The sequence below is a fragment of the Centropristis striata genome, chromosome 1, assembly GCF_030273125.1.
Source record: "Centropristis striata isolate RG_2023a ecotype Rhode Island chromosome 1, C.striata_1.0, whole genome shotgun sequence".
NCBI classification, from domain to species: Eukaryota; Metazoa; Chordata; class Actinopteri; order Perciformes; family Serranidae; genus Centropristis; species Centropristis striata.
In genome coordinates this window covers 20,801,055-20,819,413 of record NC_081517.1, presented here as the reverse complement: position 1 = coordinate 20,819,413, position 18,359 = coordinate 20,801,055, and the positions used below count along the sequence as shown (strand labels likewise).

The following is an 18,359-nucleotide window of genomic DNA, read 5'->3' as shown; positions in this document are numbered from 1 at the left end:
TCTAATTCCTCATCACATTTAAAAATATATCGATATATCTTTTATAGCTGTATTAAATATGTTAAGGAGGTTTGGTATTGGCTCGGTTCTGAAGGTCAAGCTGCCATCTTCGCTGCGACCCGGAAGCAATCCTCCAATCTGTAACATATTTTTATCTAGTTATACAATAAGGTTGTCAGACCTTAGACTTTATCTAAAAAACATAAGCCTGAAATAAATGAACAAAAGAAACAAACAATAAATAAGATTCATGTTTTTGTCATATATACACAAGATAGAAAAAAAACAAGGTTTCTTCCCAGCTTCAAATCAGCACATTACAAAATGCAACTATCCCATCCTAAAAATAAAAAAACTTAAAAACATTCCAGACACAGTTAGGAAGCATAGCTCTGTGACATTTCACCTTCACTCTGAATGTCCCAGAGGCATGATGAGTGAAAAAAGTGATCGTGGCTCTGTAGCACCTTTGGAGGTAGTAACAGAGCCATTAAATCAGTGAGACTGTGCAAAGTGGGATCAATGTGAACCGGAGAAGTCAGCAAGATGGAAAATACTTGACATGTGCAGTGTAAATGTACTACCTCTCTGAGTGAGAAAGTGGATTAAAGATCAAGTTGAAGTTCCTTTTAGTTTTCTTCATTATCAGACATCAGAATACACTGCCTAGGTACAGCGGAGGAGAACTTTTAATTCAGTCAATTTTAAGGCTGCTAAAAAAAAGGAGTCTCTGCCTTTTCTGTCTATGTGTAAGAATATTTAAACAATTCTGTTCGTAACGTCCCCCACCCAATGTATGGGCACGCTTTTCGGGAACGCGCACGCTGCTAAGTCTACTTTTTAACCTTAAAAGGAATTCAACCTATACTGTTTATATTTCTGCTTCCGAACGCCTCTATGGTCTGACAAATCCCAGATCCTACAGTTCATTATTCTGGTTTAAACCAGTTGTTACAATTCTGTTCTGAACAAAAGGTCAGACTGTGGCCCTTTAGTAAAGCAGAAGACTTACATTAAAAGTAACATAAAATATACCACTTGTAACATAAAATATACTACATATGTTATCAGTGCGACCGGGTAATAACAAAAGAAGGGCACCGTATCATCAGAAAAATGCCCTTCACTTGAATCCAAAAGTAACTGACTCATGTTCAGCAAAAGTCTCTCTATCGCGAGAATCAGCACAAAGTGCAAATCTTCCACCATCCTTGTTCTGAATGTACTCGCCGCTGCTGACGCTTATTGTACAGATAGTGCTACTGCTCTCCTACACACCGCTACCGTCTAGGTGAGGTTACCGCTAGGTGATCTTACAGCTAGGCGAGGTTACCGCTAGGCGAGGTTACCGCGAGGCGAGGTTACTGCTAGGTGAGGTTACCTGTGTATACTGCAGAAGGGATGTTACACATGTCCTTATTCTCCTGATATAGCCTTTATTTTTAAACTTTTCTATAGTGATTTTTCTATTTAAATAAATGAATAAACATTTATTGTAGCCCTTATTTAGTTGTTTTTGTCCCACTAATGAATTAAATGCTGACTCATCTATATTTAACACATTAGATTTATTACATTCCTTAAAATCAAGAGGGCTTCGTGACCCCCCGTGGATCTTTGGCGCCCCCCTGTTGGGAATCACTGTCCTAAGGCGTAATGACCGCAGAGCTTGTTACAGCACTTTTGCGGAAACACAATATGAAAAGGGTTAATGGTGCCCCTGTAGAAGCTGGTGGGGAAAAAAAAGGCAAACTTTATTAATTTGAATTATCCTAATTGACAGCATTTACTTATAAATCAAATATTTTAGTATGTATATATCATGGGTTTTTTTAAATGACTTATTCAGTTATTTCAGTTTTGAATATTTTTGTTATTACATTTTTTTTCATTCAGTCCTTAATTCTCACATTGCTTCTTTATACTGTATGCAATATATTTTTGTTGTATACATATGGTGAATAACATTAATCATAAATGACAATGTCCAATTTGTAATTAACAAAACAGAAATGCCTGAAGTACAATTTAATTTGTTTCCTAAATCAAAATAATATATATTTTAAAAATGTTCATCACATGACGTGTAATTAAATCATCAGCAGTTTAGATTAAAAAAAAGAAAAAAAAGAAGGCGGAGAGGTGAGATGTGAGAAGAACTGCCTTTCTGGGTCTCCGGAGGGCGTGGAGCTGCTGGACTGTTTTGATGGTAGCTGTGCTGTTGATTGACACATATATTAATCCTCTGGGGTCTATGATAACATGGCTTTTTTAAAGCGCCGTAACAAAAAATAAGGTGACGTGGAGCGCTGCTGCTGTTCACTCCAAATTACAGACTTGAAACTTTCTCCAGTTTTTGTTTGACGTCCTGAGGTCATGCAAAACCAAAGATATGATCGTTTTAATTTGATAGTACAAAAATATTTATTCAAATGTAAAAGTAGGATGGGACGAGGCAGGCATGGCATTCTGTAAAAATGGGAAAAAAAGGGCTCTAATAATCCAACACTGTTCCTATAAATAAACATGTTTTTATGGTTTAGGGCTGAAACAGACAATTGAGCATATTTGTGGTTTTTATTGTCATAAGTAGTATAATTTTATTTGAGATTTTATGATTTTTGTGTATTTTTTGGGCTCAATATGTTAATAAAGTGGGTTAAAGTGAGATCATGTTGAAGTTGTACTGAGAAAATACCAAACATGAGGATGGTAAATATTATGTGGTATATCAGACCCCAGAGGGTTAATGACTTTTGTAGTAAAGCATACTTTTATACTAGTAGGTAATGCTATCTAAAAGCACATCTCATCTCATTATGTATGTTTCTGCTGTGTTTAAACAATACCAAACATCTAAATGTTACTGTGTACATCCCTAAATAAGGATTAAAGCAGTGATAATCTCTTTTGAATGCAACAGATGCATTAAGGTATTGTACAGCGAATGGGTGCCTGCTGTCAAGTCACATCTGAAAATAGATATATCTTCCTTAACATAGAAAACAGCCACACATCTGTTTTCAGTACACTGTGTGTTTAGTCCGTCCCAGTTTTTATCAGGTCACTGGGTCTTTCCTGTGTTCACAACCCAAATATTGAAAAATGATGAGGATTATAACATGGTTAAAATTCAGGACACACACACACACACACACACACAGTCAAGAAAATATTTACACACAAACAAATACATTGCATGAAATCATCTTTAGAAACACATTCACACATGCTTATAATGCATTTATATCCAAATGTCACACTTCTCCACCCCAACTGTCTGCCCATCATAAACAATAAATGCACTTTGTGTGTACAAGGTGTGTGTACAAAGAACCAAAATAAGTATGTAGCATATTTGCGACTGATCTTAAATAGAGCCAGTCAGTGTAAAATGGTAGCTATCTACTGAGCATAGCAGCCTTTTTTCCTCCTGTGAAATGCCTCATATTTTGTTGAGAACATTGAATTTGTACAATGAACATTTTCTCTAACTAAGACAATAATGAAACGTAAAACAGACTCTGTCTGTTAAAATGGAGGCTGAATGTCAGTTTAATCTATCTGTATTCGATATGTGAAAATATGTGACTGTAACACTCACAGAGCCGCACTGTTACCATGACAACGCTACAGGCAAAGTGGGTCAGCAGGCTCCTGCCACACCCCTGTTGGTATGGCAACAAGGCTAGTCAATTAAACCTGAGCAGCACAAGGACTCTCTTTATCTCTCTCTCTCTCTCTCTCTCTCTCTCTCTCTCTCTCTTACACACACACACACACACACTCACACACAGTCTGACTTAACAGACAGAAAGCCTGTGGGTGAAAGCCTGCCGTCGGTCAAGTCTCTCAAACGGCATCCTCCCTCCCCTCCCCTTCCACTACCTCATCTATCAGGGGCACCATCCTGTGCTTAGCTCCAAACAAGAAGACTGTAATTAGTTTAACGTCTTACCATTCCAGGTCCTTTTTTTGAGGATTGGTGGTTGTGGGCAGTGGATGTTTAGGGGGAGATAGCAGGACAACAATAAATGCCACATAGAAGTGATGTACATCATCTGATAGCAGTGAACCTGAGGTTTAATTTGAGCTGTGCAGCTGTGTGTCAAGTTGTTCTGGGGCGGCTGTGGCTCAGTTGGGAGAGTTGGTTGGCCCCAAACCGAAGGGTTGGTGGTTCGATCCCTGACCATCGCAGCCTACATGTCGAAGTATCCTTGAGCAAGATACTGAACCCCAAATTGCTCCCGATGTGCTGTGTTCATCGGTGTGTGAATGAATTCCCAATGGTGGCAGGTGGGACCGTTTAGGGTAGCCTCTGCCACCAGTATGAATGTGCGTGTGAAAGGGTGAATGAGCGCAGTCTGTATTGTAAAGCGCTTTGAGTGGTCGCAAAGCGACTAGAAAAGCGCTATATAAGTGCAGGTCCATTTACCATTCTGGTCAAAAATATAAATTAAAAAATTACTTATTTATTTATTTCAAATTATTAAGGTGTATAAGGGGTTCCCATAAGTTTTTGCAGCAATTTTTGGGTTGATACGATGAGTTAAACACATTTGGTGCTGAATTATGCAATTTTATTCATATTGAGAATGGATAAAAATGGTCAAAATGGAGTCACGTGACACAGGTGATGGTGATGGCTACTTGAAGGATTTGCTTCTGCAACCAGAAGTTGCTTTCGAGTTTTGCCGCTGCTAGCACGAGGGCTAACGAACAAGCTAATAAAGCTGATGTGGATGTGACTGTGCAGGAGCCAACAGCTAGCAACGGTCCTGCAGCCAGCGACAGCGAAGTTGCTAGTGAGCTTGCCATATATCCAGGCTGATACACAAGATAAGAAGCTTGAAGACATCTAGGCAGTTGAAAATGAGCTAACAGAGATCTCAGAGCGTCTTAAACGGTCTCGTCCAGAGATCTTCAGGACGACTGATGGCAAAGTAATAGTGGCAGATGAGTTACTAAGGTTTCTTGCTGTGAAAATTAAGACTCTAAGCTAGGATGAGATTGTTTTATTGGCCACAAACATATTTGACTCTGAGGCGACTGAAGCCTCTAAGAAAGTTTTGTTTGAGCTCTGTCCGGGAACCTCGCAGAGATATGCTGCACACAAAGGGCAGCACAGAGACGCCAACAACATAAAACTCCGCCTTAAAGTTCTGAATGAATGCGGGTCGAGGCAGATTTGTTTCCCATTACTCGGATGTCTAGATGTCTCCTGTTTGCTTCGGAAAATTGAGCAGCTTTGTGCGGAAGTGGGAGCTCTAAAACACACAACATTACATTACATTGCATTATTACATAACCCAGCTCCAGATGGGTGTTTGTTAACAAGTTTGTGCTGAATCTGTGGAAATCAACCACCGGGTATCTGTTCTGGAGTGCCGATCTGGTAACCCGACTGCTAGTGCTGCAGCTGCTGCTGCTGGGATCACTCCGGGATCAGAGAAGGCCTTTCACCGTGGCCCGGGGAACGCTATGGAGCCGCCGCCGGGGGTACGAGGTGGCGAACATGCACTGGCTTTGGAGAAGGGGGCTGGAGGCTTGGAGGACTTGCTTACAATGGGAAACGCATTAGGGGAAGGATCCTGCTGGGTCAGTGTTTTGCACTGGCTCCCCACGTTGGAGTACAGTTGCGAGAAACGGCTGGGCTCGGCAGAAGACAAAGTCTGTTTCTACAGCCTTGGTTGGGCATGCGACTACCGCGGGACGTAAAAGATCTGGCCCTGCTTCCATCATCGGCACTGGAGCCGTGAGTACTATTAGGCCTCATTCAGACTGCCAGCCAAAATCCGATTTTTATCCCATCCAGATTGGAACTGGATGGCTCTTTTGAAGTCTGAACAGTCACAAATAACATGAAATCTGATGTTTGCAGATCAAATTGGTTCAAATCGCATTTGGACAGTCTGAACCGCTCCAAACACTCAGATCGGTTTTGACTGTCCGTGACGTCACTAGCACGGAGACGAGGTGTCCACTGGCAGCCGCGCCCGACTCATGTGGGCCCGACAGGGGCGTCCATCCGCCCGGTTTCTCCCCTGACCTAGGGCCTACTGTTATAGAAAGGTGTTGACATGGACTATAATGTGAGCATAGTCACTAAGGGGTGGGAGCGGGGGGGCTTTAGGATATGCTGAAAAAATAAAAAATCCCCCATTGAACAACACAATATTTAAAGTCTGATGCCAAAAATGTGATTGACATCCCCTCAAACCCCTGGAAAGCCACTAATTAAGTATTTCCAACTTCCAATTTTAGGGGAAACCTTGTTTTATTAAAAAAACTACAACTCCCTAGACCTCTCTTCAGTACAGTCGACACCAGTGACGTTTTGTAATTCTTCCGTATTAGGGTTGTGAAAACCTATTTCTACCCAATATATCGAATATCACACACTGTCTAATAAATAATTATACTGTATGTATATTATCTATGCTAAAAAAAAGACAACAATGTTTGTTTAATGAATGAATTTTAACTAAAACAGGAGAGCAGAGTCCGGGCCATTTACAGTGAAGCGCGATTCAATGAGATCGCACAGCACATCCGGTAGATTACAAAATAAAACAGATTTCAAAATAAAACACAGCGGATCGTCTTTTTCTGGCGACATCGTCACCACAAAGTGATCATGTACATTCACTGAGTGAATATTTAGAAAATCAAACATATATTTCTCGCTAGAAATGTAATCAAAATCCATTTTTATGCAGAAACAAAGTCAAAATATACTTTTTTTTTTCACTAAAAATGAGAGAACTGTCCGCCATGTTTTTTGTTCTGACCGCCGGAGCCTTGAAAGTCACCTGACTTGGACACAAACCAATAGGAAAAAATACCAGGTTGGGATATGACTGTCATTAACTTGCATTGTAGCGAAATCCGTGTCAATTTCACTGTAAATATATCATAAAACACTTGGCCACATTTACTATCTTATTATGACGATAATTCTGACTGGTGATTATTTTAGAATAAATAAATTAATAACGGGTAGCGCAAAGCGTATTGTTGATGGTCAGCACGAGGGTCTGTCACGATCAGGAGACGGGGCTCTCTGAAAGCTGCCTGGATCTGATTGGTGAAGGTACCGGGGGTGAACCGACCGTGGAAGGTGGTGGAACCGGTGGCAGAGGCAAACTTCAGCACAGCCCTCTGTCCAGTGTTCCTGGAAGAGATGACGCACACATCAGCTGGGTTTTCAATGGCAACAATGGCCAAATTAGAGAAATGTCCGCCAGCGGATTGCCGTAGCAACTGTTGTTGAGGATTGTGGGTAATGTAGGCCTTTCCGCTATCCAAAACAAACAAATAAAAGTTTATTTCTCAGAATCGAAGGAGAAAAAAATGATACTGAGAGCCACAACATGAAGCTATTTTATTGTTGAATTATCAGTGAGACTTTGATGTGTTTGTGTTGAGAAATGTTGACGATGTCATTAAAAGAAATCCTTAAAATAGTGAGAAAAATACTTCCGTGCACAGGGTCCTCGGTTCTCCAATCAGATTATCACTCGCAGCGTCATGTAGGGCTGTGGTCGGGTTATTATTGGAGTGAATAGACGGCTGTAGCCTCTGCTCTAAGCGTTTCTCAGCGCTGCGAGCGGGTTTATATTGGAGTCAATTGAGAACCCAGAGCTTTTCACACAGACGTGGAAGGGTGCCCTTTGCGTCAGTATGATACGTCTAGGGGTGTTGATACACACTAAACAAGACACACTGAACAATGTTATTAGCAATAAAGGTTAAAATGATTTCTAAGTAGCCAGCAGGTTCGAATTATTTCCTGTCACGATACAATCTTGCACTGAGTATGATGCAATTAGAGTTTTCTAAACCCCCATCGCTTCATATCTCAGTAAAATGTGTATTTTGCTCCTCTGGGGGGGGGGGGGGGGATAAGGGTGACTTAAATAAAAGAAAAGGCAAAAGAAAAGTCTCGGGGTGAGGCATCTGAATCGAGTTTATATTAGGTAACGGTATTTAAATTATGCTCGTTTCCAGCCACCACATTTATGTAACAGCTGATCATTCTCACGCTGTGATTGGAGAGATATGAACGTTTGATGAATCACATGCGAACCCTGTCGTAAGACGATATACTTTCAGATCTGCGCTGGTTTCTGTAATAAAGTGTAATTTGAACAACTTATGGAGGTGCACTGAAGCAAGGTTAGCAGTTTGCCCCTACGTTGAGTCTTCAAGCTGAACTTAGGCCATGGTTACACTTGTCTTTCAATGTGATATAAGCCTTGTGTTACTATTAGAACAGGGTTACCTGCTGGAAAGTTTGTTAAAAACAGTGGATAAACATTCTTCTAATTCATTCCCAATAACCATGTCCCTGATGTTTGTAGCTCTATAACATCTCTCCCTGGCTGTTTCTGCTGGTATGCCCCCAAAGTAAACTTGACAGTGCTGACAATGTTCATCACTACTCTCCACCAGTGTTGGTCAAGTTACTTAGTAATTAGTTACTGATTACTGATTGCTTCTCCAAGAAAGTAATCCAGTTACTTTACTGATTACTTATTTTTACAAAAGTAATTAGTTACTTTAATTACTTTACTTAGTTACTTTTCAAAAACATGATGCACAAACTGAATATGCTATAAAGCAATATAACTTTTAGCCTAATTCTATTCTTTCTGCATATTACATCATATAAAATTGAATCAAATTAAACAGTAATATTCTCTCTCAAGGTGTCCTGAAAATGACTTTCTCTGAGGCAGTTTGAACTGCTTTTGGTCGGTATTTTTTCTATGATGCCTCAGAATGATTCAGTCTACAGTTGAAATGGGTAATGTGTCCTTGACAATATAGCCAATGTCGAGCTTCTTCAGTTCAGCGTTTGCCTGGTTGAATTGGATGTGGTAGCCTCAGCGGTCATGTCAGTGGGGGGACCCGGGGATGTCTCAATCAGTTTCACATTCCTGTGCCGGCTTGCTAGCTGCTTGCTCAGATTTGAGCTGGAATATTTCACTGTAGATCAAAGTTTTCTTCCCACTCAGAGTGTACATCGGACACTAATGTTTTTGTCACTTTTTACCGAGTCAAACTCAAAGTATTGTGGGTACTTCCAGGCATTAAACATTGCATGGTCCTGCTCTCTCCATCACTCCATCTCTTGTTGACACACGTGTTTGTTACCACTGACGTAGCACCGCTCAGACCTGGGGCCGTTGCACAAAACTAGGATAAGGGATTAAGCCAGGATATGTTGGTTATCCTGGCTCAATTTATCCGTGATCCGGTTGCACAAAAGCAGGATAGGGGGCAGTAGGATATGTTATGGTATAAGTTACCATGGAGATTTGTTCTGTGGAGCTAGCCTGCCCCAGACCAGGCTAAGTTCCAGGATCTATTTAATCTCATCCCTTATCTCAGTTAACAGTCACCACAAATGGAAACCAATAGTTATTCCACTGCCCTTTACACATTGTTATCACATAGAACTAGACCCACTAGACAGGTGTTTGTGTCACTTCAGTGATTTTAGGGATAGGGAGGCAATTGTATTAGGGTGATAGACACACCTCATTTTGTGTTTTCCACGTAATGGTCTCACTGTGTACAGTGTGCCTTACATGTTGGGCCAATACCAAAAAATACAAAAAGACAACCCTTTTCAATGTGGCATCAATTTCAACATTCTGGGGGTATAAAAAGCTGGCATTGTCAGTAAGTCATTCCCAGTTCATCATTCAAGCAGCCATGAACACACGACGTCACTTAACGGATGAGCAGCGCCACCTGGCCAAAGGACGCCTTCAGGTCGGTAGCAGGCAGTCAGATGTTGCTTGTGTGTCTCAAAGTGTCATCAGCAGACTTGCAGCAAGACACAGAACTACTGGCAGTGTCCGAGACAGACCCAGGTGTGGAGCCCCACGAGTGATGGACCGCAGTGATGACCAGTACCTAAGGACCTATGCTCTCAGACACCGTTTTGCAACTGCCATACAGCTGCAGGCCCGTTTACGAGGAGTGAGGGGTACTATCTGAGCTATCTTCAATCAACTATCCTGCTACCTGCATAGGCACAATCTCCTTGACCCTCACCAGTCTGGTTTTAAGAAGGGCCACTCAACAGAGACTGTCCTTCTCGCTGTGACTGAACAGCTTCACAAGGCGAAGGCGGCCTCTCTCTCATCTGTGGTGGTTCTACTGGACCTTTCTGCAGCTTTCGATACTGTTGATCATCAGATCCTCATCTCCACCCTTCACCACCTGGGAGTATCGGGCTCTGCCTTGTCTCTGCTCAAATCCTATCTCAAGGACCGCACCTTTTGTGTAACTTTGAGGGGTTCTGTTTCAGAACCCTGTCTACTCACCACTGGGGTCCCTCAAGGCTCTGTCCTTGGTCCGCTCCTTTTCTCGGTATACACCAATTCCCTTGGCTCTCTCATCCAATCACATGGCTTCTCCTATCATAGCTATGCCGACAACACCCAGCTAATCTTCTCATTTCCCCAGTCTGAAACACAGGCAGCAGCACGTATCTCTGCATGTCTGGCCGACATCTCCCAGTGGATGTCCTCGCACCACCTTAAACTCAACCTGGGAAAGACTGAGCTACTTTACTTCCCAAGGAAGGGCTCTCCCACCACTGACCTCCACATCACTGTCCAGAACACAGTGGTTGTCTCCACAAAAACCGCCAAAAACCTTGGCGTGACTCTTGACAACCAACTGACCCTCTCCACAAACATCACCACCACCAGATCTTGCAGATTCCTGCTGCATAACATCAGGAGAATCCGCCCATTTCTCACCCAGAAGGCAGCTCAGGTCCAGGCACTGGTCATCTCATGCCTGGACTACTGCAACTCCCTCATGGCAGGTCTGACTGCCAAAGCCATCCGATCTCTGCAACTCATCCAGAATGCAGCTGCTCGATTGGTCTTCAATCATCGGTGGCTGCATGGATACGATTCAAGACTCTAGCTCTGGCGTGCTCCGCTGCTAATGGTTCAGGTCCTGCTTACATCCGGGACCTTGTCAAACCCTACACCCCTGCTCGTCCTCTCCACTCTGCATCAGCCAAACAGCTGGCGACTCCCACCCTGCGTGGGTCAACTCGCCTCAAAACCTCCTCCAGACTTTTCTCTGTCTTGGCACCCAAATGGTGGAACGAGCTCTCCACCGACATCAGGACCTCAGACAGCCTTTACATCTTCCGCCGCAGGCTGAAGATTTACCTCTTCCAACAATACCTCGGTTAAGTCATGGTCACCTAACATATATATATATTAAAAAAAAAATTTTAAATGCTCTTCTTTTCTTCTTTAACATATAGCACTCCTTTAGCGATGACAGTTGGCTCTTAAAGTTATGTACTTACTTGATTCCTGTGGTCTAAGTCTAGTACCTTCAGGTTGAATGCACTTATTGTAAGTCGCTTTGGACAAAAGCGTCAGCTAAATGACATGTAATGTAATGTACTAGGGTTTCCAGACAAACAATTCGCAACCAACTCCACCACTTTGGCTTGAATGCCAGACGACCGTTGCAGGTGACTCCACAAGACCATGTGACCTGGACAATGCTGCAGTGGTCTACCGTCCTGTTCACTGATGTTTGTCAAGTCACCTTGCACAGAAATGATGGTCGTCAGCATTGCTGGAGAAGGCAAGGTGAGCGATACGCCGAGGTCAACATGGTCCCCAGGGTTTCGCTTTGGTGGAGGAGGTGCAACAGTCTAAGCAGGCATCACCAGTCAGCGCAGAACAGATTTGGTGATTGCAGATGGCTCAGTCGCTGCATGTTCTTACCTCAGAGACATCATAGAACCCATCATCACCCCCCAATTCCGCCAGCACACCCCCAACTTTCTGTTCATGGATAATAATGCTCCACCACATCGTGCCAGAATTGTCACAGCTCTACTTCAGGAAGTCGGAGTGCCTCATATGGTTTGGCCAGCAATGTCCCCTGACCTGAACCACATAGAGCACGTCTGGGACCAGCTGAAACAGCGACTGGATGCTCGTATCCCACCCCCACGTGACCTGGCAGAACTGCGTGTAGAACTTGTGGAGGAGTGGACCGCATTGCCTCAGAACAACATCATGAGGCTAGTTAGAAGCATGAGACATCGCTGTCAAGCTGTCATTGCGGCAAATGGTGGAAACACCCGCTACTGAATTTGTCAATTTTGGTTACTTATTTCATTAAAATTCAGACCAAATAGGAACACATGAACATTAAAGCTGTGAAAGGATTCCCTATTCACAAAATCCACCTCATGGGCACCTGAAGGGGATTTTATCCACCAATGACATTGGGGAAACCTGTAACACAAAGTAATGAGTATCCTACTATGACTGGTAACAGTTGTCCTGTAATCTGTAGATTTTCTTACCTGCAATCCTATAGAACTCCTCTTTGATGTCACGGAGTCTTCTGTGGCCAGGGAAGGAGATGAAGACACATACACACTAAATATAAGAAAAGAGAAACTTTATTTATTCCATTAGGAAATACAATGAAGTCAGTGAGCGACCGTTGGCCCTTTGAAAGGCACTATATAAATTCAAGTTGTTATTACTATTATTAGCTCATCTATTTATCAAAGAATAATACAGCCTGATGGAGTTATATTCACACAATTTCACTCATATCTGCAGTCATTTTCAATTAAAAATTCAACTGATTCATAATCACAGTACAACTGCGTTTTTGGAGATGTGAATTAACTATCAGGATTGTAATTGTGATGTGTCAGCGGAGCTGTGAGTGTGTAGTTGTGCACTACTTACGCATTCAGACGGTCAGCAATACTTTGCCACGCATTCTCTTTGCTTTATCACTGTGGCTTTTGCCTTTCTTTTTATTTATGTGTTTCACCTCCTCGTATGCCTCCATCAGGATTTCTCCCTCCGACGGGGAAAAGTAAACTGCTCTACTCGCCATGGTGAATCAGTGAATCTGTGATCGGTGGCGGGGTCTATTTGAGGGAGCCGCGAGAGCTCACTTATCATTATTATTAGTTTATTTAAAAGGGGAAAGTGCATGGGCGTAGGGGTGGGCGATATGGCCCTAAAAGATTATCACGATATTTCAGAGTATTTTCGCGATAACGATTTTCTTGACGATATTAAAAAATAATGAAAAATATATAGAAAATTATTTTTTAGTCTGTATAAATAAATAAAAATTGTACAACAAAATAAAAATCAATCATAAATCTAAATGTAGTGTAAATTACAAATCTCAACAGTTGCCAAATACAAAAAAATTACTTACTTGAGTATTAGCAAATAATAATAAAAAAAACCTTCTAGGGGGTCTGTACATTTTATAGTACAATGTGATCAATCTCGTCCACTTTGAGAGCTAAATGTGAGCAAACACCTCACAAACACAACATTGCCTATTTTAATTAATTATTGTAAAGGAGAATAAAGGTTCTTCTATGTTTTATTTAAGGCATCTTATTTTGACAGTCTTCTTGTAATTTCTGTGGTGGATTCTGTGCTCTTATTTTGAAAGCTGCATTTGTATAGCGACAGGAAGTAATAGTAGCTTTTTGTGATTAAAACAACTTTAATTGTTAGCTAATGTTAGCTCGCGGCTAACGAACGGCACAATGCAACAGTGTGTTTGGGACCGTTTGGACCTCTGACAGGACATGTTGATAGTATTTAGATCGACTCACGCACACACAGACGCACAGAGAGAGAATGGGGACGGGACTGATACATTACAGACAGGTAGGTGCTTGTTTTGAAGCGCAGTGGGAGGGCAGCTCGGTATATTCAGTGGGTGTGTGAATCATAGACTGTGTGGATGCGTGCGCATGTCTCGGAGGAGGACAGAGAGGTGGGTCGGGGTTTTGACTGACTGACGGGTGACAGACACTGCTGAGCAGAGACGCAACGCAAAATAACTTTAAGTTATGAATAGTGTAGATACACTTTCAGTAGCTTGAAATGTGACGTTAGCGCAGCACAAGAGACTCTGGCGGCCCGCCAAGGTCTAGGTAATTAATAGGAAATCCTTATGCCACTGTGTCAAGAAGTAGGGCATGTTGCCAATATCGTGATATGCATTTTTTTTACCCATAAAAAAAATATACCGGTATAATATGATACGATATGATATGGCACACTCCTACATGGGCGTCCCGGTGGCTTACACTGGTAGAGCGCTTACCATGAAGGCCGTGTGCTTGCTGCAGCGGACCTGGGTTCGAATCCGGCCTGAGGTCCCTATGCTGCATGTCTTCCCCTCTGTCTCCCCCTTTCTATCTGTCAGTATCTAATAAAGCTGTAAAAATGCCAAAAAAATAATCTTTAAAAAAAAAAAAAAAAAAAGGGGGACAGTGCAATTTCATAAAACACATGGTTACACATGGTTAAAAAAGCCAGAAGGCTAGTTTTCATCTGTAGTCCCCTGGCCATGATGTAAAAAAATAGCAGAGAATTACGAAACAAAAAAACAAAAAACACGCACAAAATACATATACAAACACTTACGAAACATATCCAGGATTGGTTTCACCTGGCTTGATGAATCTGTGTCTGCTCATTCTGGTTTGGTCTTTGTGCAACCAACTAAGCCTGGACGCTCTTGTTTTGGATTCATTGAGCCCAGCTCAGTCACATATCCTGGATGTCTTAATCATACTTTTGTGCAACGGGCCCCTGATTGTCATGAGACACTCATGACAATCAGGGGGTCATACAAAATTGCTGTTTACTAACGCAGTAACAGTACAGTTTTTTGCAATAGTAATGCCTTACTTTACCAGTTACTTGAAAAAAGTAATCGGATTACAGTAACACATTACCTCGAACGCGTTACTGCCCATCACTACTCTCTACTGCCTGCCAAAATAAACAAAATATAAAAAGAAACAACTTTTGGATATGAGGAAATATATCCTATCATCTGAACAGACGGGTCACATTGAAATGACAAGTGTAACCACAGCCAAAGAAACAGGCATCATGGAAGTGTCTCTGCACTTGACACAGAGGTTAAATGATATTGATGTGGTCACTCTGATTTCCAGCCGACCAGGTTGTTCACAACCTCTTAGGTTGGGCTTACCTCTTAGGTAAGAAGGGTTTGATAGGATGACTGACATCCAGCGCACTTCACTAAACTGAAATCAAACCGTCCAAGGCAGCACTAATCCAAGATGAAACAAGATTCTGTTACTGTGTTGCCTATTTTGTGCCTCATTGTGTTTTCAGGAATATATATATATATATATATATTCCAGTTTATTAGCTTTTATTTAAGAAAGTTTGAGACCTTGTCCCTATGTTTGTCCTGCTTGAAAATGCACCATGTAAATCTAACAGAGGAGGACTGGGCTACAGTCAAACATAAAACAGCCAGATAACAGTTTTGTCAGACCACCGGACATGTCTCCAAAAATTAAGGCCTTTGTCCCAGTGTGCATTTGCAAACTGTAATCTGGCTTTTTTATGTTTCTTTTGGAGTAATGACTTCTTCCTGGCAGAGTGGCCTTTCAGTCCATGTCGGTACAGGACTCATTTCACTGTGGATAATGACTCACTCTTACCAGCTTCAGCCAGCATCTTCACAAGGTCTTTTGCTTTTGTTCTTGGGTTGATATGCACATTTTGGACCAAAACACATTCCTGAGCGGTATGATGGCTGGACATTCCCATGGTGTTTATACTTGGGTATAATTATTTGAACAGATGAATGTGGCACCATCAGGCATCTGGAAATTGCACCCAAAGATGAACCAGACTTGTGCAAGTCCACAATTCTCTTCCTGATATCTTGGTTGATTTCTTTTGACTTTCCCATGATGTTACACAAAGAAGCAGTGTGTTTCAGGTGTGCCTTAAAATACATCCACAGGTGTGTCTCTAATTAACTCTAATGTTGTTAATAAACCTATCAGAAGCTTCCAAAGACATGACAGCATCATCTGGGCTTTCCCAAATTGTTTCAAGGCATAATAATGTTAGTGTATGTAAACTTCTGACTTTGAAGAAAGTAATAAAAAATTGTCTAAAAAAAATCCTTCTCTCATTATTCTGGCATTTAGCAAATAGAAATAACTTTGGTAATCCTAACGGACCTAAAACAGGAAAAGTGATTGTCTGATTTCATGTCAGACAGTGAGAAAAAAAGCATAGGTGTCCTTTTATATAGTGTATGTAAACTTCTGGTTTCAACTGTATATATGTAGATATGCAGTTATTTATTTATTTACTTACTTTTCATTCATTTATCTTTCTACAACCATGATTTTGTATTGTGGTTATAAATGCCCCCTTTTGTTTCCCTTTTCCTTCCAGTTATTTATTTATTAATTTTATTTTCATCATCATTATTGCTATCATTATTGTTGTTGTTTTCTTGTATGTGCTTTCTTGTGCTACGTCACATGCACTAGTTGGTTGGGGGTGTATGTTTCTTTGCTCTGATTGATTGTAGGTCTTTTCAGAGGCAATTGTGTCTGCAGCGATGATAATCAATGATAGCAAGACAATTTAAAGCATACAGTGATCATTAATAAACTGTTCTTGTTTGAATGTTTGTGATTATATACAACTTATTTTTGATCAAGTTGTAAAACTTGCAAACAATTTGTAACCTATTCACAATATAAATTTGTTAGTTTAGATTAGATTTGACTTTATTAATCCCACAGTGGGGAAATTTCTTTGTTACAGCTGCAAAATTTCACACAATTTTTAAGATAAAGATAAAAAATAAACAATCTAAGAAAAGACATTTAACAATATACAAAATATACAATAATATACTATATACAACTTAGTGCAAATTCAGTGGAGAATGTGCAGAGTGCAGATTATATGAAAAAATGACAATTCCGTTGACTACTGTAATAATTAATAGATCGCTTTAGATTTAACTTAACTCATTTTATTTATTTCATCATACTGAATGTGTAATACAACTCTGAAAAAAAGTTGTAATAATATTTTCATGGTCAAACCATAGACTGTATTTAAATAATGGATGTAGTCACGGTGACGTCACCCATTGGTTTCGCTGCTAATTAATGTTCGCATTAACTGGAGCATTAACTGGGATGTGAGTTTTGGATAGCAAAGAAGAAAAACAAAATGTATGTAACTGACCTCAGAAAACTGAACAGCGACTCCTTGGAGTGTCTGTTAGTCCAACCAAACGCTGAACAAGACATTTTTACTTGTCATTAAGTGCAAATACAGTGAAAGGGTCAAAGTTATGAGACCAAACCGCTAAACGTCCTTTTTTATATCTATATAATGTTTTATATAACTTTATTGACACGTTGCCATGGATACGCATTGCTCTGCTTCTCTCCTGATGACTGCTTGTCTTGTTAGTGACCTGTCAATCAAAGGTAGCCACGGCCCAAATCATACAATTCTTTATCTTCTATTTCCTTCTAAATGGGGCCATTATTTACACTGTTAACATCAAATTGTCTTGAAGAATATTTTTTACTAGTGACTGATTCAAGTGAGAAACTTTCTAATTTTGCAATGAAATGAATTGACAGATTTTTTTTGCAGTCAAACTTAACACCCCCTGCTGGAATTTTTTGGTAGAATGCAGCTTAAGGCACCTCCTGGTTTGCCTCCATGCTCAGACCCGGAGGTTGCCGCCTGGGTCAAAGATAAGCTTTTTGTAGCTACACACTGAATTCTGAATTTTGATGCATAACCTTTTTGTCCTTTTTGCATGTTCAGGCTGTAAGGAGTGCTGTGAGCGATGTGTTGGCAGCCTGCCCTGGGCCTCTCTCATCGCAACTATCCTCCTCTTCATGGGCGTGGCCTTGTTCTGTGGCTGTGGCCATGAGGCTTTAAACGGCACTGTCACCATCCTTCAGAACTACTTTGAAGTCATCAGAGCCCCAGAAGAAACACTGGACGTGTTCACCATGTAAGTGACTTGCTTAGTTTCATTTCTCAGAAAGATTAATGCACTTTACTGATGGGTTTTCATATATAGGCATATAAATTGCAAATTACATTACATATTCCCAAAGATTTCTGAAAATGTTCCCCTTGTTACAAATAAAAAAGACTTAAATAAATAAAAATATAAAGACTTGTAGATAATAATAATAATAATAATAATAGTAATAACAATAATAATAATAATAATAATAATAATGGTAATAATAATAATAATAATGGTTATAATAATAATAATAATAATAATATTAATAAAAAGGTACACAGAACAGTAAGAAAATGGAACATGATCCAGTAGATAGATTTTTGCTGGGGTGCTACAAAAATTAACCCCATTTCTGCCACCATTAGCTAGTGTTTTTTTTCTCATTATAGTTAAATGTGGGATTAAATACAATCGAGTATGATAGGTGAAAAAGTCCTTGTTGT

The 18,359-nt window shown here is 40.7% G+C and overlaps 1 protein-coding gene across 1 annotated transcript in view; it reads left to right on the top strand.

Moving 5' to 3' along the window:
- Nucleotides 1-18,359, top strand: part of gpm6ab (glycoprotein M6Ab) — a 69,253-nt gene that overhangs the window by 20,391 nt on the left and 30,503 nt on the right. Inside the window, exon 2 of the mRNA XM_059334324.1 lies at nt 17,703-17,895. Within this exon, the coding sequence (XP_059190307.1) occupies nt 17,703-17,895 (193 nt within the window). The remainder of the gene's footprint in view (nt 1-17,702; nt 17,896-18,359) is intronic.